Source organism: Artibeus jamaicensis, unplaced genomic scaffold, assembly GCF_021234435.1.
Source record: "Artibeus jamaicensis isolate MK-2021 breed Jamaican fruit bat unplaced genomic scaffold, CSHL_Jam_final contig_327, whole genome shotgun sequence".
NCBI lineage: Eukaryota > Metazoa > Chordata > Mammalia > Chiroptera > Phyllostomidae > Artibeus > Artibeus jamaicensis.
This window is the reverse complement of record NW_026521772.1, coordinates 4,083,992-4,108,105: the sequence shown is the minus strand read 5'-3', so window position 1 is coordinate 4,108,105 and position 24,114 is coordinate 4,083,992. Positions and strand designations below refer to the sequence as shown.

Here is a 24,114-nt window from a genome sequence, read left to right as displayed (position 1 = left end):
CTCTACCAACCAAGCCACCTAGCCAGAGCCAGTGGAGTTTTTTTTTTAAAAACCTGATGTTGAAAGCAGATAGGCCAACTTAGCTCAACATTAACTTTAGTGGCTAAAGTCCAGAGAACAGGGTTCTAGCTCTATCTCTGCCATTATGTATGTGACTTGGGATAAGTTACTTAATCCCTGTGGGCACCAAATTCTTCCTGTAAAACTAAACGACTATACCAGACAACTTCCCTAAGGATACTTCAAGTTCCGTCATTTTATAATTCTTTCTTTCTCCATTCAAGCACCTTCTCATATATTTTAAAATACCACAACAAACTCCTAGACCATGTGACATTAATGAAACCCTTTTTTTGTCCTACTGAGTTAATGTAACTTTAGAATGTTTCAACAGATTATAAAACCATGCTATAATTTCAAAGAGCAAAATAAAATACCAAACTCAAAACTATCAACAACTGAACCTATAAAGAAATAAAAATTAGCCCTGGCTGGTGTAGCTCAGTGGATTGAGCGCGGGCCTGCGAACCAGACAATCGCAGTTCGATTCCCAGTCAGGGCACATGCCTGGGTTGCAAACCAGTTCCCTGCAGGCCAGTTCCCAGCAGGGGACGCACAAAAGGCAACCATACATTGATGTTTCTCTCCCTCTCTCCTTCCCTTCCCCTCTAAAGATAAATAAATAAAATATTTAAAAAAAAAAAAAAAAAGAAATAAAAATTAAAAAAAAAAACTAAGCAAGCAACTAGAACAGGAACAGAATCACAGAAATGGAGATCACATGGAGGGTGTCAGTGGAGAGAGGAAGGGGCAGAATGGGGGAAAAGGTACAGGGAATAAGCATAAATGGTACGTACAAAATAGACAGGGGAAGGTTAAGAATAATAGTACGGGGGGTGGGCTGGGATGGGAGTAAAAGACAGAAAACTGTGCTTGAAATATATTTAAATTAAAAAAAAAAGAATAATAGTATAGGAAATGGAGAAGGCAAAGAACTTAATGTACAACCCATGGATATGAACTAAGGGGTGGTGGAGAACGCTGGTAAGGGGAGGGGGTACAGGGCAGAGGGGAATATAGGGGAGAAAAAATGGGACAACTGTAATGTCACAATCGATAAAATGTACCTTAAAAATAAGGACCTAAATGTTAAATGATACTTATAGTTCTAGAATTACTTGGTTCTAAAAAATACTAACTAAACAAAACTCTAATGCCCTAAATCATTTTAAAATTCTTTCTGGATCTATGATTCTTTAATTCTATATTGTTATAAGTAAAAATAAAGTGTGTTTGAATTTTTTTATGCTCATCCAGGGACATATTTTTTAAAATTGATTTTAAAAAGAAAGGAAGAGAATGAGAGAGAAAAACACCAATGTAAGAGCGGAACAGCGATCAGCAGCTTCCTTTACGTACCCCGACGGGGTTTCAAATTTGCAACCCGAGCATGTGCCCTGACTGGGAATTGAACTGGCAATCTTTTTGGTTCACAGGATGGAGCTCAATCCACTGAGCCACACCAGCCAGGGCTATTTGTTTACCTTTTTTATTTTTAAAGATTTTTATGTATTTATTTTTAGACAGAAGGGAAAGGAGGAAGAAGGGGAGGGAGAGAAGCAACCCTGTGTGATTGCCTCTTATGCCCGCCTACTGGGGACCTGGCCCACAACCCAGGCATGTGCCCTGACTGGGAATCAAACCAGTGACCCTTTGGTTCACAGGCCAGTACTCAATCCACTGAGCTACAGCAGCCAGGGCTATTTAACTTTTTGATTAAAACCAAATAAGTTCATTTACTTCTAATCTGGGAATATTTTTAAATATTCAAAATATTTAAAGGGAATGTTACAAAAGTTTTGAAACCATAGGCTTCATTTTTCCATGCTGCCTTGATCCACAATGATCAAACAAAAAAAGTTTATTTTTTCTTCTTATTCTACAAAGTTCTAATTCTAAAGTATGTTTAATTCTGAACACTCATCTGTGAAAACTTCCTTGATATACTCTTTTCATTACAAATTTCTTCCTTCTAAGAACTTCCTTAGTAACTGACTTATATACACTTCTCTAAAGAAACCTGATACTTGTTTTTTCTCCACCTAGACTATCAACTCTTTGAGACAAGATTTATGTTTGATTCTTCTTTATATCCCTCAGAACAAATAATAGTGCCTAGCAGCAAAGGCTCAAATGATTTTGTTATTATTGGGTATCTACTGTAGCAAAATTAACTCACTATTTATTTATTGAGTTGAAGATCTAATTCTAAAGCTTTTGATAACTTGAATGGTGTTTAAAAACCAGTTTTCACACATTACTTTGTTTCAAGATCAAAAAATTATTGCATAACTGTAATCTTTTTCAATGCACTGGTAATTCTGGGAAACACTCCTGTCCATCCTCCAGTCTCAGGACCATCACCCCAACCTTAACGCTGGTTTCTTTGCCACTGCTGTCCTCACCCAATCCCCACCCACAATTACAACTGTATCACTTCAAACAACAAATCAAGGAGCCGTTTAAAAAAAAGTCATGAATGCTTCAAGGCCTATTCTCTTACAAACTTCTCAGAGGTTTACTGCAGTAGTGGACAACAAAAGGGAGAACAATACTACAAAAATTTTAGGTTTTTAATATTTTGAATTCTGAGAAAATAATTAACAGAATAAATAAATTCAACCTTGAATTTATCGAGGTTTAACCAAATCTGAAATAAGCAACTGAAACTAATCTCACAGATAAACAAGGATTAGCAGTTTCTTCTACACATGGTTAAACTTATTAGGCCATTATTCATAGAGACCAGCAATGAAAATCTCACTGATAGAGATGAAGACACCACTCCATTAGCTGTCATTCCTCCGACATTTATCATTCAAAGACATTTGGAGACAGATGTAAAGTGTCCATCAGTTATGAAAATTTATGAGAGAGATTATTCTGAGTTCAAAGATCCTTGGAGCAATACAGCATGTCAAAAAAGACTATGGGAAAATTTTGGTATCAGGTATTGTGATCCCTCCTACTTTGCTCTTCTTACTCAAAATTGCAGCAGCTATTCAGGGTTGTTTATGGTTCCATATAAATGGGAAAATTTTATTAGGAAAGAAAGTACCTCTAGTTTAAATTTCAATAGATTCCTATTTGAAGGGGCCTTAATTAGTCTATCCCATGGAAATCATCCAAAAAGAATATTTACACATTGGTGAATATTTGGTTTCACCCTGCTATATTTTTTATTTTTGAAATTTGTACTTATTTTTTAAAACTTATTTTAGTCATAAATTTAGGTACATTTAAGTTATGAAATGCCAATATTAAGTTACTGAAATGCAATCTCCATTAAACAATGCAGTCCTAATGTAAAACACTGCACCTACAGTAAATATTTACTAAAATATGACTAACAACTGCTTGGCTGTTCAGAAGCTAATTAAAAATCATAGATCGAGCTAGTGAATATAGAACATGATATTGAATATAGAGCATTTTTATGAATACAGAGCACTATTAAATTTGGTAATACATGGTACATATCACCAAGATATCAAGATAAAACTTAAGTTCCATCTGTGGTTTAAATCGCAAACTTAAAATCAAAGGGCAGTCAACAGAAATGTGTAACGCGTCTCTTCCGTATCTGAAGAAGATGGAGGTTACACAGTCAAAGACAGGTCTACAAGCAGCAATCTGAAAGGACATTTAATTAAATGTGCACCTAGAAGAGTAAACTCTCATATAAATGTCTTTTTAAATGGTCAAAGCTGACATACAAGTGAGCTACATTTAAGTAGGTATAGCTTTCTTTAAAAGAACTTTTAAAAACTTAGAAACGTTTTAAAAGAATAGTAGAGTGTCAAATCATTCAACATCCCAGAATTTCAGTCTCCGTGGTGTCAACTGAGCAGTCCACACCTACTCACAAGGTTAAGGCTCATTCTTCTAACTGAACAAGCCTGCCACCTGTCGGACGCCTCAGGACGAGATGGCCCCCGGATACACCATTAAGCAGTTGCTCCCCCAAGTCAGTAGACCTGTCCTCAGATTTCAGAGAAGGTACAGATTTCACACTTATCATGACTTTCAGTGAAAGAAAGAAGAAAACATTGACATGGGCATACGTGCAAATACCACTTTGATTTTTAAAATAAGAAACCTGGCTGCATGAAAAACAACAATATTTGTTTTATTAATCATATCTACAGTTAACTGACTTCTAGACAGACTTACTAATTCTGTTAAAATGCTACTGAAACCAAAAAATATTATATCAACCTAATCTAATGAAGTTCATTAAAAATATTATTTGTTCCTACTACTTTCAATGCAAGCACAAGATATTTATAAAAACGAATTACTTTTCATCCATGCGGCTCCTCATTTTCTTCAGTTTCTGCATAATGCTGCTGGTTTCACTGCTGGAGATGGAAATGGGGGAAGGGCTGCGGGTCTCCAGGTCGGCTGGACCAAGACTGACTGCCTTATGTTCCTTTGTATCATCATCACTATGAGAATCCTACAAACAAAGGGGGATAGAGTATTACAATTTTATTGGAGTTTAAGATTTCAAAGTGATCAAAAATACTTTCATTTCAAAATTAACTTTATCTTTAAAACGGTATTTATAAAATAGCCAAAATTTAGGTATTACTTAATGGACAAAGTTTTTATCACACATTTAAAACTGGCTAAAATAAAAATTTTATGTTATGTATATTTTACACATATTTATGTATAATCAAAGTGTAGTAACTTTTAAGACATTAAAAAAAATCAAGAAAACTTCTACCACTAGTAATCTAATATCTAAATGTCCTCTCTAATTTTCAAAACTTCAACTACTCAAAAAGTAATATAAAATTAAACACATTATAACTACATAAAACAAACATGAGTAGACACAAAGAATGGAGGGAACACATACTTATTTTAATCACACTGATGGATGGATCTTTTTCCTATAAATATTACTTACAAAACACAGTATTTTCACAAGTTAAAAAGTTTATAATAGAGAGACATTTAGGAGCCACTGGTTTAATCAATACGTTATTTCTGATGAATATCGGTCATTTACTCTTTCAACTTTTCAGGAAGATTGGTTAGAAAAAAATGAAGATTAAAAAAATCCTCACCTACGGACACGTTTATTAATTTCAGATGAGGAGGAAGGGACAAAGACAGAGGAAGGAACATTAATCAGTTGCCTCCTGTATGCGCCCCACCCAGGGATTGAACCTACAACCTTTTGGTATATGGGATGAAACTCAAACCAACTGAGCCATCCAGCCCAGGCAAAGTTTGTTTGCTTTTTAAAATTGATTTGAAAGAGAGAGAGACAGACAGACAGACAGATAAACAGACATTGATCTTTTTGGTCTATTTACTTATGCATTCATTGGTTGAATCTTGTATGTGCCCTGACTAGGAATCGTACTGACAACCTTGGCGTACTGGGATGACACCCCAACCACCTGAGCCACTCAGCCAGAGCTTCACTGTTTTCACCGTGTGAACAATATAAACAAAGCAGATCGCTGCTCCTTCCTTTCTCCCTTCCTGCCACCTTAAGGCAACATCATCATTACTGGGTTCACTCAAAATTGGGCGCCACAGTATGGAGAAGAACACTTAGGGGATATTCCTGCCAAAGATGCACAACCTGACTCTACTTATAAGGAAAACTAGACACACCCAAGTTAGAGAACATTCTGCAAAACGACTGGCATGGAAATGGAAACCATTTTTAAGCTAATATATATGCTGTGTGTCCCTTTCAAAATTTGAATATTCCATGGTAAAAAAATACTGTCACTATACACAAAGACACATACATGAAATGTATCCTAGTTCATCAATGTATCATAGTGGTAGAATGAACATACCCATCATATTAGAAAATAATGCAGGGTTAGGGATTAGTAAGCAGCATGAGGCGGGAAACAAATAAGAACCAATTTACCAATTTATTCTCCCCTGCAGATTTTAACTTCTCCTGAAGTTTTATGGTGGTCTGTCGGATCCTTTCTATCTCCTCCTGCTGTTTAAGAATCAGTTGTCTTTCCTTCCGAGCTGCCTTATTGGCTTCTTGAAGACGTTTAATTTCTGCCTAAGGTTTAAAGAGTTAGGAAAGGTACTGAGATTTGGAGGAAAAAAAGTCCAAAGTAATTATTTTAAAAAGAAAATCCAATCATCACATATAACAAAAATAAACATAGACGGTATTTCAGAATAAAGGTAACATGGAAAACTTTGTAAGTATTAAAAAAGGAAAAACAAGTCACATCACTCTATCCATCTAAAGTAATTTAACATAATCCCTTAAATAACTGTAATTGTAACAGACTGATATTTCATATGCTCTTTGTAAACATAATATACCCTTCACATTTTTCCATGGTGCTGCCTGTTCTACACACTCATTTCTTATTGCATATCAAGTAAACTTATTAACGTAACCTTTATTCTATTGCTAATCTCTTAAATTGTTTCATACTAAGCCTTACTTCTTTAGAAGAGATTCCACCCCACCCACCACCAAAAAAAGGACAAATAAGTCACAGAGAATGAATCATTTTTATGACCCTTAAAATAGTTTTAGCCCTGGCTGGTGTGGCTCAGTGGATTGAGCACCAGCCTGCCAACCAAAGGGTCACCAGTTCAATTCCCAGTCAGGGCACATGCCTGGGTTGTGGGCCAGGTTACTAGTAAGGGGCTTGGCAAGAGGTAACGACACATTGATGTTTCTCTTCCTCTCCTTCTCCCTCCCTTCCTCTTTCTCTAAATATGAATAAAAAAATCTTTTAAAAAAGTTTTAAAAATTGCTTTCTAAACAGAATTGTCTCCCCTTAAAACGTCACCAGAAATATTTAAGACTATACTGTACCAAACTCTTTCCACAAAGGATATTATGAGGTTCTCTGTTGCTAATTAAGTGGGCAAAAGATGATACACTACACTGTTAATAACTGTTAACATTTAACATTTTTTCATGAATGTTTTTGTCAATAAAATTAAACACAATAAAGTCATTAACAATGTTATAATTTCTTGCAATAATGTTTGAGAGACTTCCTTGAAACTAGCTGAAAATGCAGAATAGTTCACAATAAACATCTCATTTCCAAAATCCCAAATTACCAATTTTTAACAGTGTCATGTTTTCTCCTAGTGTTTATTAAGCATCACAGATAAGACCAGCCTGCAGCTCCTACCCCAACTCCCTGCGGTCACTGCTCTCATGGACGTATGCTTCCAGTACGTTCTTTTAAATTCTTCTATAAACATTTGTACTTACCTGCAAAAACATATATTGTTTGGTTTGCATGTTTTTAAATTTTATAAATAATATATATACATATTTTCAATCTTGCTTTATTTATTAGACATTGCTTTTTTAAATCCTCACCCGAGGACATTTTCCACTGCTTTTTTTTTTTTTTAAGAGAGAGGAAGGAGGGGAAGAGAGGGGGAGAGAGACAGAAACATCAATCTGTTGCCTCTCGTACAAACCCCGACTGGGATCAAACCCACAATCTAGGTATGTGCCCTGACTGGGAATTGAACCTGCAACCTTTCGGTTTACAAAATGACATTCCAACCAACTGAGTCACACCAGCCTGAGCTAGACATTGCTTCTGATATTGCTCTGCGTTGATTTATACCTATATGCTGTAAAAAGTTATATTGGAGGTATAGATATTTCATTTATCTATTACCCTATGGTTGGATAAGGTTGCTGCCTACTATTATAAACAATGCTACAATGAATGTCCTTACACTTTTTTTTGCCTCCTGGACATACACATTAGTTTCTGTGGAGGAGCAGTTCTCAAAGTATGGTCCAAGGGACTCTTTGGGCGCCCCTGAGATCCTTTAGGGTCTCTTAAGATCAAACCGTCTTCATAATACTAGGACATTATTTGCCCCTTTTCATTTTCATTCTCTCATGATAATACAATAGCATTATATGTATTTCTATGAAAATTACTACATTTTCCAAAACAAAAAAATTTAGTGAAAAGAATATTATGTAGAGTTTTGCAAATCTCTATTATCTGAATTGATTTTTTAAAAATATCATAGTCATTTAGAAAATGATAGTTCAATGAGTTATACAGATCTTCCCAATACTGACATATTATAATAGATCAAAAATTACATTCATTAATATCATCACTGACTTCAAAAGAAAAGTTCATTAGTATTGAATTGGATGGTAGGAAGTTTTCAAAATTCTGACTTTTGCTTGAAAGTCTGAATTTTGTATCTGAGTAATTCTTTCAAGTCTAATGGAATTCCATGAAAAACTATGGCTAGTTCTGCTTGCAGTTCAAACAACTGTACAAATTATCCTCCTTTGGTTAATAATCACTGTACTTTGGTTTCTAGCAAAAGTGCTTAATTGTGGGCTTTCCATTTCTATTACACAAAATATGAAAAAAAAAGTACTCAAAGGTCAACATTCAATAAAATCAATAATTTTTACTTCTTAACCAAGGCGTTTTTTTGTGAAAATCGTTTTTTTTTTTTTTTTTTTAGTTCCAAGTGTGTGGCAGTGAAAAATACCGACTACTCGTACAATTTGGTCCTGCTGCCCTGATTTGTGCTAAGGCACCAGCAGTGTGAGCCATGATTGTTTCTGCACCATTTAGTGAAAAATGTCAACACACAAAAAGGGAAAATTCACATCCTGTTACCATTATAAACGTGGAAGGTTTCAGAGACCTTTTGAAAACTGCTACTAGCTTAGGCCTGAGTTTCTGAACCAATTAATGTATAAATTCACCCAATCTCAGCTGAGAAGAAAGAAGAGACTTTTTCAAGGGTGGAAAAATTTGCTTCTCTCTTAAAAATAAGCCACAGGATGTATAAAGAAAATGTTCACTTTAAAAGGTGAATGGTATCAGTTAATTAGTCACTTTAAAATGGTTATTTCCTACTATGCGCATTTCACAAAAAAAAAAAAAGAGTAAGACATAGAAAAACATAGTTTCTCTTTTCTTCATACACTTGTGCAAAGATAATGTGACCATTTCTTTAGCCATATCACTACCAGCCAAATAATTCTTACTGATTCGACTATAATAAACATCTTAGTGCATACATATTCTCACACTCTGGTGCTTTCATTTCTGTAGGGTAACTTTCCAGGGGTATCCAGTTGGATTAAAGAGTATTTTTTTCATATTTACTTTAAAAACATTCTACGAACATAACATGCAGAAAAACTAGTCACTCAAATTCCTACCAGTATGATTGAACAGTGCGCTGTATTTGTTTCAAGTCTTTCTTGTTCAAACATAAACCATTACGTACGAAACGAAGTCCCACTCGCACCCTTCTCCCACTCACTCCCCAGAAGTGTGTATCACTCCTATGTGTGTGTGTGTGTGTTTCTGGTGCGTGAGTGGCCCCACAGGACATGCATTACTGATTGGGTACTTTCTTAAATTATCAAGAGTGATATTATGTTCTACATATTCTTTTGCATCTTGCTTGTCTGTAAAAACAAATACAATGCTCTTAATAGATGGAGAGCTACTACTATACTATTTAAAAGATTAAATGAAATTAAAATTTCAGTTTCTTAGTTGTACTCATCACATTTTTTAAAAATATTTTATTTATTTATTTTTACAGAGAGGGAAAGGGAAGAAGAAAGAGAGGGAAAGAAACATGGATGTGCGGTTGCCTCTCATGCGTCCCCTAATGGGGACCTGGCCTGCAACCCAGGCACATGCCCTGACTGGGAACCAAACCAGTGACCCTTTGCTTCACAGGCCCACACTCAATCCACTGAGCTACAATGCTACAGCCAGGGCCTACACATCACATTTTAAGTTAAGTACTCAAAACCACATGGGGCTAGTAGCTACTGTATTGGATAGTACAGGTCACAGAACGTTACTTTCATTTCAGAAATCTCTATTGGTCACTGCTGGTATCTGATGTGTTCATTTTCTGCAGCATTACACTTCCTCCCAGAGATATGCTTTTGTTTATTCCATTAATGAAGAAATTAAGTTGTTTCCGTTTTCCCCTGTACATATGTGAAAGCTTCTCTAGAATCTATACTAAGGCAAAGAACTACTGAGTCATGTTCTGAACTTAACTAGATATAGTCGAACTGCTCATAAAGTGGTTACACCAGTTACCACTCCCACCAACGCAGAACTGAAGTGACAAAACTGGAGACTGAAGAGGCTTCCAATTCAGTCTCCCCCGCAGTGTACTTGCCACTTCTGTAGCAGTACAGACAGAAAGCTAACGAGTTACACCAGAAACTTCTCAACAGCAGAGCAGCAATCTCTACAGTCCTTCGTGCTGGTAAAAAGGTTTGCCTGGCTTTCAGCTGCAATCCCTGGCGGGACTGGGGTCAACGCAAAACGTAAGTAGACTGAGGTTTACCAATGTGCTGCAACCCAACACTAACCCAGCTCATCAGCCCTTGAAAGGATTCAAGTGAACAGCTGAGCACTCGAACTGCACGGCAGAGCAAAAACAGATCCTCTCTGGGGGAAGGTAACATCTCCTGGAGCCTCGAAGTTACTTATCCACAGTGTCCAGCAGTCACAAACTACTGGGCATGCAAAAAGGATATTATGATAAAAAATAAAAGCAAACAACAGCAGCAGACACAGAGATATCCAAATATTAGTGTTGACAGACAAAATAATTAAAATGACTAGGACTGTGATCAAAAGAATATAGAAACATAGATGAAAATGTAGAGAATTTCACTCCGGATGGTGTGGCTCAGTGGTTGAATGCTACAGCCACTGTGCTTTTATTTCTGTAGGGTAACTTTCTGCGAATCCAAAGGTCGCTGGTTCAATTCCCAGTCAGGGCATATGCCTGGATTGCAGGCCAGATCCCCAGTAGGGGGAGTGCGAGAAGCAAACATATATTGATGTTTCCCTCCCTTGTTCCCTCCCTTCCCCTCTCTAAACAATAAATAAATAAAATCTTTAAAAAATATAGAGAATTTCAACAAAGATTTAAAATCTATAAAAAAAAGAACAAAATGAATATTATAGAACTGAACAAAATCAAATTAAATGGATTTAACAGTCCATATGACAGTGCATAACATTTAACTAATGAATTCAAAGACCAATTAAAACTCTCCCAACTGAAGCACAAGAGTTTTTGTAAAAATCGTTTCAAAGAATAACATAAAAACAAAACAGCGCAGAAGAGAGATGTGCTAAATGGTCAAAAAGCCTAACAAATGTCTACTTTGAGTCTCTGAAGGAAGGAGAGAGAGAACAGGACAGAAGCTACTCATGAAAAGATAATTTTCAAAAACTGATGAAATACAACAAACAACAGATTCAAAAAACTCAGCAAACCCTGAATAGTATGAATACAAAAGACACCCAGAGGCATCATAGCAAAACTACTAAAAAATCAAAAACACATTTAAAAAAAAATCTTAAAAGCAGCCTTTGGAAGAACAATATTAAGAAAACTGAGTTCTCCACAAAAACAATGGAAACCAGTAAACAATGGAAAATGACATCATTAAAAATGCTGAAATAAAGTAATTCTATACTCAGTAAAAACACCCTTCAAAAATTAGGCCAAAACAGGCCCTGGCTGGTGTAGCTCAGTGGATTGAGCACGGGCCTGCGAACCACACAATTGCGGTTCGATTCCCAGTCAGGGCACATGCCTGGGTTGCAGACCAGTCCCCAGCAGGGGACTCATGAGAGGCAACCATACATTGATATTTCTCTCCTCCTCTCCTTCCCTTCCTCTCTAATCTTAAAAAAAAAATTAAGCCAAATACATTTTCAAACTAACAAAAACTAAATGTGTCCTGACGGTGTGGCTCAGTGGGTCGGGCACTGTCCCAAAAAGCACAGTCGTCTGTTCAGTTCCCTGCCTGGGCAGATGCCTGGGTTGTAGGTTCAGTCCTGGTCAGGGCGTGTACAAGAAGGCAACCAATCAATGTCTGGTTTCCCTGTTCCCCCCCTAAAAATGAATGAATAAGTAAATCTTTAAAACAAAATAATGACACCTAATAAAACCTAATTTAAAAAAATATGCTATCAGCAGGCATGTGATAAAATATTAGACTCACTAAAATTAAACACTGTGCTTCAAAGCACTCTACTGAAGCAAAAACACAACCTTACAGAGTGAAAGTATCTGTAAATCTAGTTTTTATTCTACTTTACAAATAGAACACTATTGTAACACTGTAAAAAGTTATTTAAAATTGTTAAATAACAGTTTTTATACTACTTTTTAAAAGATTTTATTTATTTGTTTTTAGAGAGAGGGAGACAGAGTGGGAGAAGCACTGCCGTGTGAGATACTGGTGGCCTCTCACATACCCGGACCAGGGACCTGGCCTGCACCCACGTGTGTGCCCTGACTGGGAATGGAAATGGTGCCTAAGCCCCTGAGCCACATCAACCAGGGCAAAATAACGGTTTTTTAAACCCAATTTTTCTGGATTAAAAAGATATAACTTCTTTCTTTCTTTTTTTTTTCATAAACCAAAGTTTAGAATTCTTTCAAGTTCATAGGATGAGTAATGCTTCCTAGGGTTAACTTAAAAAAAAGGCTAAGTAGTAACCCGACATATAACTCAAATGATGGCGTTCACTGGCCATCTAACAAAGTAAGCAGTAACTGGTGACGGGTGAGTAAGTGAAAAGAAAACTAGACTGACTATGTTACCTCATTTAGTTCTCGCAATCACCATGTGAAACATATATAATCTTGCTCATACTGATAAGGAAATTAAGTCCTAGAGTTTTACTTAAACTTGACCATGATTACACAATTGCAAGTTGACAAAGATGGAATTCAAATAACAACAACTAACATTTATTTAGCACTTAACACTGTGCCAAGGGCTGTTCTAAGTTTACTGTATGCATTAATTTATTTATTCCTCCAACAATCTACAAGGTGTGTTATCATTATTAGCCTCTTTTATTTATTTATTTATTTTTAAGTTATTAAAATTTTTATTTTATTTTTTATTTTTTCTAGCTTTTTTTATTGATTATGCTGTTACAGTTGTTCTATTCCCCCCTTCATTCCCCTCCACCCTACCCCCCATCCCCACCATTACCCCCCCTTTAGTTTATGACCATGTGTCTCAATTCCTTTAGATTCTGTATTTCCCATGCTATTCTTGCCCCCCCATCTATTTTCTATCTACTGTCTATGCTACTTATTTTCTGTACCTTCTCCCCCCCCTTCTTTATTTTTTTAAAGATTTTATTTATTTTTTAAGAGGGGAAAGGAGAGAGAAAAACAAGGGGAGAAACATCAGTGTGTGGTTGCCTTTCATGCACCCCCTACTGGGGACCTGGCCTGCAACCCAGGCATGTGCCCTGACTGGGAATCCAACAGGCCATCCACTGAGCCATGCCAGCCAGGGCTGGAGCTGAATTTCTAATCATTACATCATGCTGCCTCTCCAGGATTCAAATCCCAGGTCTTTCTTTCTGAGTTCACTAAGCCAAAAGATTTGTCAATTTGTAATTAATATATGTCTTGGAAATCTGGTTGGGAAAATAGTGACTAAAAAATTAATATAAATAGACTTTACAAATACCTTAATTTTTTAAAATATGCATTTCGAAGGACTGTTATTTTACACACTAAATGCAGGTATAGGGTTTGAGTCTATATTGTATTAAAATAGCAGTGACATGCAATCCTAATTTAGGAGAAATATGGTAGACTACCAAGCAACTCCTGTAATTATACTAGTATGGGCATAACTAGTGATAAACATGAGTTAAATTTCATTTAAGGTAATAATAAGAAAAAGAGATTAGGCAAAATAACAGACCCCACAATTTAACTTGCTAGTATGATAAATCTTCAAGGTGTGTTTTTCCTAACATACCTTTTCTTGCTGCAACCTCAAGAGCAAACCACGCTGTTTCTTCCGAAGAGGGGGCATTTTATCATCTTCTCCTTTGTCTCGTAGATGTCTGCAAACATTTCCCATTGAGACAAAGATTAGATTACATTTCTAATGTCAACAATTCCGACCGCTAAAGTCTCTAAGTCAGCTAGACTTTTCCCAGTGGGAACGAACGGGAGAGCAGTCACCGCACCCAGCAGTTCCCATCCTAACGATCACTCTACTGCCTGTGGGACACAGGTAAACCCTGACTGTGCCTTTATGGAGGAAAACGCTTTGAGAAATTTACAATAAAATAAGGGAATTCAGTATAAAATATCGTTAAGAGTCAGTTAAGTGATAAAGGAGAAATGCGAAGAAAATGTGATATGAATAGGAGATCTTGAAAGCAAGTGATTCAAGGATGGTTCTGAAACAGGGTTGATTAAATTAAGTTAAATTAAATTAAATAAGGAAACAAAAACATCTTTAAAAACAAAGCATGTCCTTTTAGTGGAAGGAGAAACTAAACAGTAAAAACTGCGTCCACGAGAGGACTCACTTTTTCTGGTGCTCCAGCCAGGCTAACTCGGCCTTCGTTTTCTCCTTCAAGGCCTTCTCGCGGAGCCGCAGGAGCGAGGACTGGTGAGCCGCCCTCATCTCCTCCTCTTTCATGTACTGTCGAACCATCTCCATAGTGAATTTGGAAAAGCTATCTTGTCCTCCCGAGAATGGCATGCTCAGCTCCTATTGTAGAGAGTTTATCTTAAGTAGATCATCATCTAAAGCTTTAGGAATGTAATTAACTTCATTAAAAGAGGTATGCAAAAAAAAAAAAAAAAAGGAAAAAGAGGTATGCACTTATAAAAAATTATATCAACAAAATTTACATAAATTAAAAATATTGTCAATCATGTACAAAACATTCTTCAAAAAAGGCACATGAGAGAGAATAACATTCATCTGCTAATTTATTCAGTCATTAAAATTTTAACAAACTACTGTAAGGCAAATAGTATCCCAGGCACATAAAACAGGGTAAGAACTTGTCCCTGTTATCCAAAAAGCTTATCATTTAGTAAGAATGATATCAATACAAAGTTTTAAATAGAATAAAGTTTTTAAAGAGTGAAGCAAGTACATAAACTAGAGATAACTTTGGCTCAAATCCTCAGAGGCCTTAAGGAATAAGTTTGTATTCTACTTTGTAAGGAAGGCAAAGCCAGACTTTATAGCAAAAGTAAAATATAAAATTGGTAACTTAAGAAAATAGTTTTGGTAGCTGACAGCTGAATTCAAGCACAAAGTGTATCCACACAACTTTGAGAAAACACATTCACGACTACGCCTGAAGCACCTGTCTAGCTAAACCGACACCCACCTTGGCAGAAGACAGTGTAGTCTTTTCTGGGGAGGTCTCTTCGTCAGAGTCGTCCTGCTGGCCTCTTTTCTTCTCCATGTTAAATCTGCGATGGCTCTCAGAGGGGAGTAGAGATCGAAATGACTTTTCTTCTATTTCATCTTCTGTCATGGATTCATCAAATTTCAGGGAATATTCTGTGGCAACAGAAGCTGAATCTAAAAGAATATGGAGATGTTATCACTGTAAGAGTTTTCAGTAGGTATTCAATTCATAGTGCTCAACACTGCCTCTTTATGGGACAAGATAACAATTCACATAACTAATCACTAACAGTAAGCAGGAAATAAAATTCAAATTCATTACAAACAAGGAAAAAACTAAAATATCTAAAAATATCAGTACAAGAAAGATGGTAAAAGTCCAGTGTACTTCAAACAGCTCTTACAAACCAATTAGAAAACTAATATCCCTAAAAAAAAAGAAAAATGACCATGATCAGATGCTTCACAAAGCAAACATAAATATATAAAGCTTTAAAAAAAGTTTAGCATTATTAGCAATCACAGAAATGCAAATTTAAAAAGTTTTGTAACCCACTGATTGCATGCTTCATTTAAAAACACAACAGCTCTTTTAAGGTGGCTCCTGCATGCCTTCCAGATGCCACTCCCCAGCAATCCTTTCAGTTACTGAACACCCTTAGTTTCTGATGCTACAGGATGCTCCAAGCTCACTTTATATTTTCCCCGCCCAGTCCTAAAATCAGTCATTTCTCTAAAGAGCTCTAGTTTCTTTTATTGGAGAATATTTAGAAACCACAATCGGTGTACTGGTTGTCCTTGTCACTACTGGGGTCTTCTTGTTTCTTCATTCTACCAGTGGGCAGAGCTATGTACCATATGCATGTATATTGACCCAGGTACACACCCTGCTACACACAGACTCTTTCCTGTATCCATCCATCCAAATGTAGCTTCATGATGATGTTTGTAACTAATTCAGTGCCACAGTTCATTCTACTCTTCCTTTCTTGTGTATCTATGACTTCCCTCTTCAATACTGAGAAATCTGGATCCCACCATCCAACAACATTTACATACTTATTTGTTCAACCCCAAAATACATGTGAAGAACTGTCAGCCTGTACCCCTGTGGGGGAGAAAGTGTGTGTGTATTGTTATTTTTACAGTTAGGCTTATCCTTTCCATACAAAATATCACCCTCCAGTGTTACTTAGGTCAGTTCCTTTTCCCTCCCCCCCTCCAGTGTGGTTATGCCATGTATTTGAAACACAGACTCATTTGTCACCCACTGCATTCCATCCTGGGATACCTCTTCCACCAACATTCACTGGGTTGATTTTCTTGTTGTTGAGTTTTAAGAGTCCTTTAAAATACTGAAGTTAGGGCTTCGACATAGGAATTTTGAGGAGACACAATTCAGTCCATATCATTCCACCTTATGGCTCCCCAAAATTCACTCCTCTTTGCATGCAAAATACTCATTTACCCCTCCCAAGAGCCCTAAAAGACTTAACCCATTCCAACATCAACTAACATCCAAAGTCTCACAGAAGTATCATCTAATTAGGTATGGGTGAGACTCAAGGTATCATTTATCCTAAGGGAAAATTCCTTTCTAGCAATGAACCTGTGAAGCAAGACAAGTTACATGCTTCCAAAATACAATGGCATGTCAAGTACAGAACAGACAACCCTATTCCAAAAGGGAAAAATCAGAAAGAAAGAGGTAATAGGTCTCCAGCAAATCCAAAACCTAGCATGGCAAATTCTACTAGATTTCAAGGCTCAAGAATAATCCTCTTTGGCCTCAGGCTCAGCCCTCCAAGCCCACTGAGGTGGCAGCCATCTTTCCAGGCCCACTGAGGTGGCCCTGCCCCCTCCCCCTCAGAAGCAGCTGCACCCCCTCTGCCACTGGAACTGGCTTTGCTCGGAGGCCCTGAGCAGGGGCAGCCCGGACGGCCCTCTGAAACCAGCGCGTGGACAGCCTGTCACCCGGGCCTGCCTGCTCTGAGGCTCCTGCCATGTGAATCACCCTCAGGGTCAAGCCTTGGCTTTCCCGAAGGACGAGGCATGTCCACAGCAGGACCGCTCCACCGTCTCGTCCCAGAGGATTCCAGAAGTCTGACAGCCTTCCTAAATCTCATCCCATCTTTTGCCCTTCAATCCAAATTAGCAGTGTCTCTGCTGGTATGATCCCATCTCTTCCTGGCTTCTGACCAGAGAGATGGCTGATCAAATCCATGGGTATCTCTTAATGGAGTGACTGTCGAGCCACACCCTTGGTGTTCTCTACAGATCATATTTTCTCATTTTTTTACAATATCGATTGCCTGAGAGTTTTCCAAATCTTCAAGTTCTGATTCCTTTTTAACAATTCCTTCAATTTATCTCTCTTTTCACATTTTACTCTAAGCAGTAAGGAGAAAAGAGGCCGTGACTTCAACACTTGGCTCAGAAATTTCCTCAACTAGATATCCAAGTTCATCACTTATAACTTCCATTTTCCACAAAACTCTAGAGCACAGTTCAGCCAAGTTATTTGCCGCTTTACAAGAAGGACCACTTTTTCTCCAGCTTCCAACACTTTCCTGATTTCCATCTTCTTCACACTTCATCAGAATCACCTTTAATGTCCATTATCCTTCCAACAGATCTGCAAGGCAATGCGGGTTTTTTCCAGCAAGCACCCTAAAACTTCTAGCCACTACTCAGCCAGTCCTAAGCCACTTCCACATTTTTAGGATTTGTTATGACAGCACCCCACTTCTAGGTACCAGAATCTATGTTAATCGGCTAGGGCTGCCATTAACTAGAGACTGCCATATCCATATATAATATTCATTACAAAATGTACAAAAAGTATTTTTAAAGGCTGAGAAAAATTAAATATTTTCTACTTGGACCCCAAAGACTACCTTGTGCATCCTGCTTTGAAGACTAAGATTCTAGACTGTCCATCAAAAACACCACCTCAGAGCCAGTTATTTAAAAAATAAATTCTAGAGAGATGCAAGATGGCGGCAGAGTAGGTAGAAGCTACCCTAAACCTCCTCCCTAAACCAAACTGGACTTACAACTAAATAAAAGAACAATCATCCTAAATAACCAATTGAACACTAGCTGGAGAGAAGCCTATAACCAAGGACTTATAGAAGAACCCACATCACCACATCGAGACTAGCAGGAAGTGCTGAGGTGCAAGAGGACTGGCTGGGCTCCCGCAGGCAGCAGCTGAAGTTTTAGAGGGATATTTCAGTGACCAGAGGGAACCCCCTGAGAAGTGTGGGGTCTAACCAATAGCAACCAGACAAGAAGAAATAAAAAAGCACCCAAACTGGAAAGGAAAAAATAAAATTGTCATTTGCAGATGACATGATAATGAAACAGCTATGAGACATTTACACAATAGAATTTTGCTCTACCATAAAAAAGAAGAAAATCTTACCCTTTTGTGACAGTGTGGATGGACCTGGAGAACATTATGCTCAGTGAAATATGCTCAGCCAGTCAGACAAATACCATACGATCTTACTCACTGTGTAATCTAATGAACAAACTGAACTAACAAGGAAAAAGAGACAGACTCATAGAGAACAGGCTGACAGTTCTGGGTAGGTGAAGGGGGATGGAGGGGTCCAATAAAAAAGAAAAAGAACTCATGGCCAGGGACCACGGTGTGGAAACTGCAAGGAGCAGGCGGGCGCGCTGGTGGCAGACGGTCCAGGGTGGGGATAAATGGTAATGGGGAAAATACAGTAAAAAGTAAACTAATAAAAAATTAACAACAAAAAAACTAAAATAAAAGTAAATTTCTAGAGTGGAATAATATTCTGACTTCATGTCTTAAAGGTGTCACTTGTTGGCAAATTCTGTTTTCTTTATGTTATTTACTGTCCATGACTTGCCAGGAATAGTTTTTGTTTATGATCTAGAAAGAGTTGAGTAATGAGTTTTAATATAGTTATTGCATCTGACGTTGTCATTATGTATAAGAAATTATATTCTTATATTGTTTAACATGAAAAGTTCTAATAATGTATTCTTTTAACGCTTATGTTACATATCCATAATAGGACAAAAATAAGTTTTTCAGTGTAGACTGTGTAGTTGTCATTCACACGAACACTGTCCTAAATTTGGTTCTGTCCCCTCTTAGGATCATGGCGCACAATCGTATGAAACACCGGCGTGGCGTGTGGCCTGAGAGCCGCTTCCCCAGACACATTACTATCAGATGTACAACACTGTCTTCCTCATGATCATGTTTAACTATATTAACTAGCTCAGTCACAAATATCTCAAAGGGTATGTGAGAGGAAGTTACCTTTCTCATCAGGAAGAGATGGCACACTGTCACTCGGTAGAGAATCATCCGCAGCCGTCTGAACCTGTTCATCGACAGAACTCTCCGTCTTCCCACTGTGAAGTTTCTTCTCATTTTCTTTAGAAGATGAAACTGAAGGGCTTTCCTGACGGCTGCTACCACTACTACTTCTGGTTATGAATGTTATAGAAACAAACAAAAAAAGCAACAATAAGAATCGTAACTTCGAAGTGAACTTATTTGGTTAAAAGAACGGGGCTTTGATCAAGGTATAAAATGAGGAAAGATGTAATGTAAAACATAAAAATAATAACTAGATGTAAGTCTGAGAAGAAACTTTTAGAAAAGATGAGTAGGAGAGAGGAAGGTTTCAAGTTTAAATTGTCGTAATGAGCAAGCACTATTCCCAGGCTAGCACATCCACATTTCCTTTCATTTTAAACCAGTCGACTGGGAAAAGGGGCTTCTACTTGCTATTTCCACTTCCTTACTCTTCATCAACATCATGATTTACTACGGTGCGCTTCCCCCACACTCTCCTGGAACTGTTCTTACAAACTCTACCTAAACTCTAACTGCCAAATCCAACTGAAAATCTGCATCATTAGATGATGTTGACCTCTATCGCCTTGTAAAAGTTCTACTCGCTAAAGCAAATGTAGTAAAATGTTAACAGGGTAATCTGGATGAAAGATTAAGTATTAAAAAAACTATAATGCTTATACCATATAAGTTTTCAAGGAATAGCAGCTATTATTATTATTACATGAAACAACTAATAAATCAACTAATTAAATGGGGAAGCCAGAACTCTGAAGGGAAGATATTTCATTTAAATCAATGAGATTAAGAAGCAAAAAAAAGGCAATTTCTCAACCATTTATCAGACTTGACTACATTGAACTCCTTTCACCTTCTGTCGTGATTCTTGTACCTCGAAGACCCAGAATAACTATCATATGAAGGAGAGTATTTCTGGTGCTTTGAGTCAGGGGTCCCTTCTTTACTGTGAGAAAGTAAAATAGATTGACTTTTCCTACAAAGAAAATAAAAACTGATTAGACATTTAAAGTCTTTAATAAGAGTAAGATTTTAAATACCGCTCAACACTGATATTGAGATAAAACCTTGAATGAACAGGAATTATGGAATAACTTATAAGGTATTTGAAGGCATTCATTCATAGAAATAACATGTTAAAGAGTATCTTCTGCTTTATTATTAGAAGCAAAAATCACCCCCAGTATCGGTGAATGTGAACAGACTTACAATCTGTGAATTAGAGACGATCAGAATGAGATGTAACAGGAAACACACGGTCACGATCACATTACCCAGCCCCACATCAAAGACTCTCCAACGACTTCTCATTGCTCCGGAATAAACGAAACCCTGAAGGTCTGCAAGGCTCTGCCACCATCTGCTCCCTGCATCGTCTCCCACCATTCTCCCACTTGCTCTCTGCCTCCAGTCCCACCGGTCTTCCTTCCTTTCCTCTTCCTACGCGTACATGTGCTGACCTCTCCATCCCTCGCCCCCTTTACATCACTGGCTCCTTTTCACCCACTGTAAATCCCTAAAACTTCACTTCACTTCCTCAGGAGCACCTCCCCCGACCCCATGACAGGTTGTTCAAATTCCTTTGTTGTATGGCTCAGAGACCACGTTCCTTTACTCCATGAACACCTACCTCGGTTTGCAGTGCTCATTCTCTTAAGTGTCCATTTGATGTCTACCTTCCCTTCTAGGCTCTATGCCCGTAACTACATTCCCAGCACCCACAATCGTGCCTGGAACATAGCAGGTATTCACTACATATCTGACGAAGGACTGAATATTAACCTATCTGTTTCAGCTCTGGTCCTCAACTGTTTCACGAAGTCGGGAGCGTGTTGCCGCTGGTGGTCATACAGCGTTGCTAGGGGAGCTCCAGAAGCAGCAATGGCATCTGAGATGTGAGTTCGAGTCAACTCTGCCATCTGAATATGAAAATCCACAAGGCAAAAAAGTAGATGAAAAACTTAGTGAGCAGAGTATCTTAGAAAGACTGCTGGATTGAAAGCAAGCAAATTTTGCAATAATAGGTGAAATACTGTGAGCAAGTCATTTAGACTTTTGAAGTCTTAACAGCTTCCTTACAAAAATAAAGAGATATATACAACATAACTTCTAAGGTTTCACCCAGATATAAATCTATAAATTAGAAAACCTTGAAGTCATATAATGAACCACAGTAAACCAAAAATTAATATCTTTCAAGAATCAATTCAACTACTACTTCCTCTCTGTCTTTTCTGAGCAACGATGTGCAGTATGTTTTCCCTACTCTTAGCCACTAGTGCCACTGCTGCGTGTATTAGTCATTTTGTGTTTTTCCAATTGGTGTATTGATGACTTGAAGTATTTCTGACATCTTTGTTAAAGTTGTCTAAAATTTTCCTGAGAAAAAAGACACTACTTTACCCTTATTTGCACAGTCCCATAGTATCCAATGTACAGTAGGTCCATGACTTTTTAATGACAATCCTTTCACAAGCAACCCTAAGCAGTAACTGCTAACAGAAACTGGAACTGTATCTAATGATTATGATGTCCTCTATGGACAGCAGTAAAACTCTTTCCAGCTTTATCCTCGGCACCACCACTTAAAGATGCAACATCTTCATGTGAAGCAGATGCGTGGCTCCCTGGCACCAGAGCTGGGGAACGACTGCGAAGGGGCCCGACGGGGCTTTTCAGAGTGCTGGGAGTGGTGTTTACAGGGGTGGATGGGTAAGGCATAGAAACATATATAGGTAACTATATATTTCTTAAGAATCATCAAACTATACTTAAAGTGAATGCATTTGTTATTTCTAAATTACTCATCAGTAAAACCAGTATTTTTTAAAAGCTTACTCAATTCAGAGTTCTTCATCTTATTTATCTGCCTCTGTACATTCAAATGTACAAGACACTAAAATAAAAGGCCAAAGTTACTCAGATTACTAAAAAGAACTACAAAAAGAACTATGAAGAAGAGCGTTCTCGGAGGCTCTGACCTGGCAGATCTGGCGCGCTGCGTCCGTGGTGAGGCGAGCGGCCTCTGTGTGCTGCACAGCTATTTTACAAGTTGCTTCCTGCAGGACTTCGGTCACATCCCGCTGTGATTTAACTATCTGCTGCAATGACTCTGCATGGACCTGTGCACAGAGGATGAAAGAGAACTCCTGTCATATCACACAACTTGTAAATCTGTACACTTGTTTCATGGAGCAAATGTATTACGAAAAAAATCCACTGGACTATTACCCAGTTCTCATGTCTCAAAATCTGAAGTTTAAAATTTGGAGTCTTAAAATCACCACTGGAGTTCACCTTAACTCCACTTTTAATGCGTTGATGTGTCTGTAGACAAGTAATTATTATGTACCACTTATGAAATTGGGGCTAAATCCCGACTACTCAATTTTGCAGCAGTTGTACATAAATCAAATGACATGAAATTAACCCACGTGGCATGCTTTACATCTTTTCTTTTTTACTCCTATATAATTTAAAAAATACTAAAGTGATTTCAAAGATACAAATTCAGGTTTAACAGCTAGTACTTGCTACAAAGTGAGTTACCTGAGATGCTTTGTTTCGGGTTTCTTCTAACTGTCGCTGACACTCCAGAGCCTCTTGTTCAGCCTTCAATTTCAAAAGGGCCAAGTCTCTTTCATGGCGTTGCTGCTGTGCCTTCAAGATAAAGAAATGATCAACCATTAATTCTAAGATCATAAACTATTACAACATAGTGACTATATTAAATACAATGCTATTTTCTTAACACAAATCTTTCGAAGCAACCAAGTAAATCCTAAAAGACAGTAAATGGGACAGACATCAACCATTTATCATTTATCAAAATTAGTGACCACCCACTGTTTTTTTAACTCATCATTAAGACTATTTTAAATAGCAGAGAAAAGAGAAAAAAACCCACAGAAGTAAAGCAGCAAACCCCACAAATACCTTTATGATCTGAGCCAGAGAGACACTCTCTTGCTGAGCAAGCGAGATGCCTCTCACCCTTTCTATGTCTGAGAGCTGGCGCACCGACTCCTCAATGGCACTCAAGTAACTCAGTTCAGCTGCCATTCGATGCTGGAGGCCAGCAGGGGAGAAGCGCTGAGAACCTGGAGGGCATAACAATTGCCAAATGTAGAGGTGAACAGGAAATTAAGTTACATCTCAGATTCCTAAAATTCATTTCTCATTTAAAAGACAAAAACAAAAACAGTAATTTCTGAGTACAATGTATTTTAAAAGTTACTTCTTTTGTGTGTGGGGGGAACGCACAAGCATGGGTGCACACATACATATATACCTGTAAACACTTAGGAGTACATCCATGGTATATACTTTTCCATGTGCTTTTGCTCATGCTGGCAAAATGAGGAAAATCACCACTACTGAATCTCTCATGCTCCTAAATATTTATTCCCCTGCACAGTTTCTGTTTAATACTTCAAAGAGTAGTCACTCATCAAAAAAACAA

General features: G+C 37.6%; 1 protein-coding gene across 7 annotated transcripts in view; it reads right to left on the bottom strand.

Annotated features, from left to right (window-relative positions):
* CEP350 (centrosomal protein 350) overlaps nt 1–24,114 on the bottom strand; it is a 110,388-nt gene that overhangs the window by 35,905 nt on the left and 50,369 nt on the right. For 4 of the 7 annotated variants that reach the window (XM_053663672.1, XM_037145626.2, XM_053663673.1 and 1 more), the window contains 11 exons: nt 23,589–23,752; nt 23,202–23,312; nt 22,634–22,774; nt 21,435–21,571; nt 20,506–20,628; nt 19,593–19,762; nt 15,264–15,460; nt 14,445–14,629; nt 13,883–13,970; nt 5,966–6,112; nt 4,362–4,519 (listed from right to left, as the gene is read on the bottom strand). In XM_053663672.1, coding sequence (XP_053519647.1) covers nt 4,362–4,519; nt 5,966–6,112; nt 13,883–13,970; nt 14,445–14,629; nt 15,264–15,460; nt 19,593–19,762; nt 20,506–20,628; nt 21,435–21,571; nt 22,634–22,774; nt 23,202–23,312; nt 23,589–23,752 — 1,621 coding nt within the window. The remainder of the gene's footprint in view (nt 1–4,361; nt 4,520–5,965; nt 6,113–13,882; nt 13,971–14,444; nt 14,630–15,263; nt 15,461–19,592; nt 19,763–20,505; nt 20,629–21,434; nt 21,572–22,633; nt 22,775–23,201; nt 23,313–23,588; nt 23,753–24,114) is intronic. The other 3 variants (XM_053663674.1, XM_053663675.1, XM_053663676.1) reach the window with 3 other exon arrangements.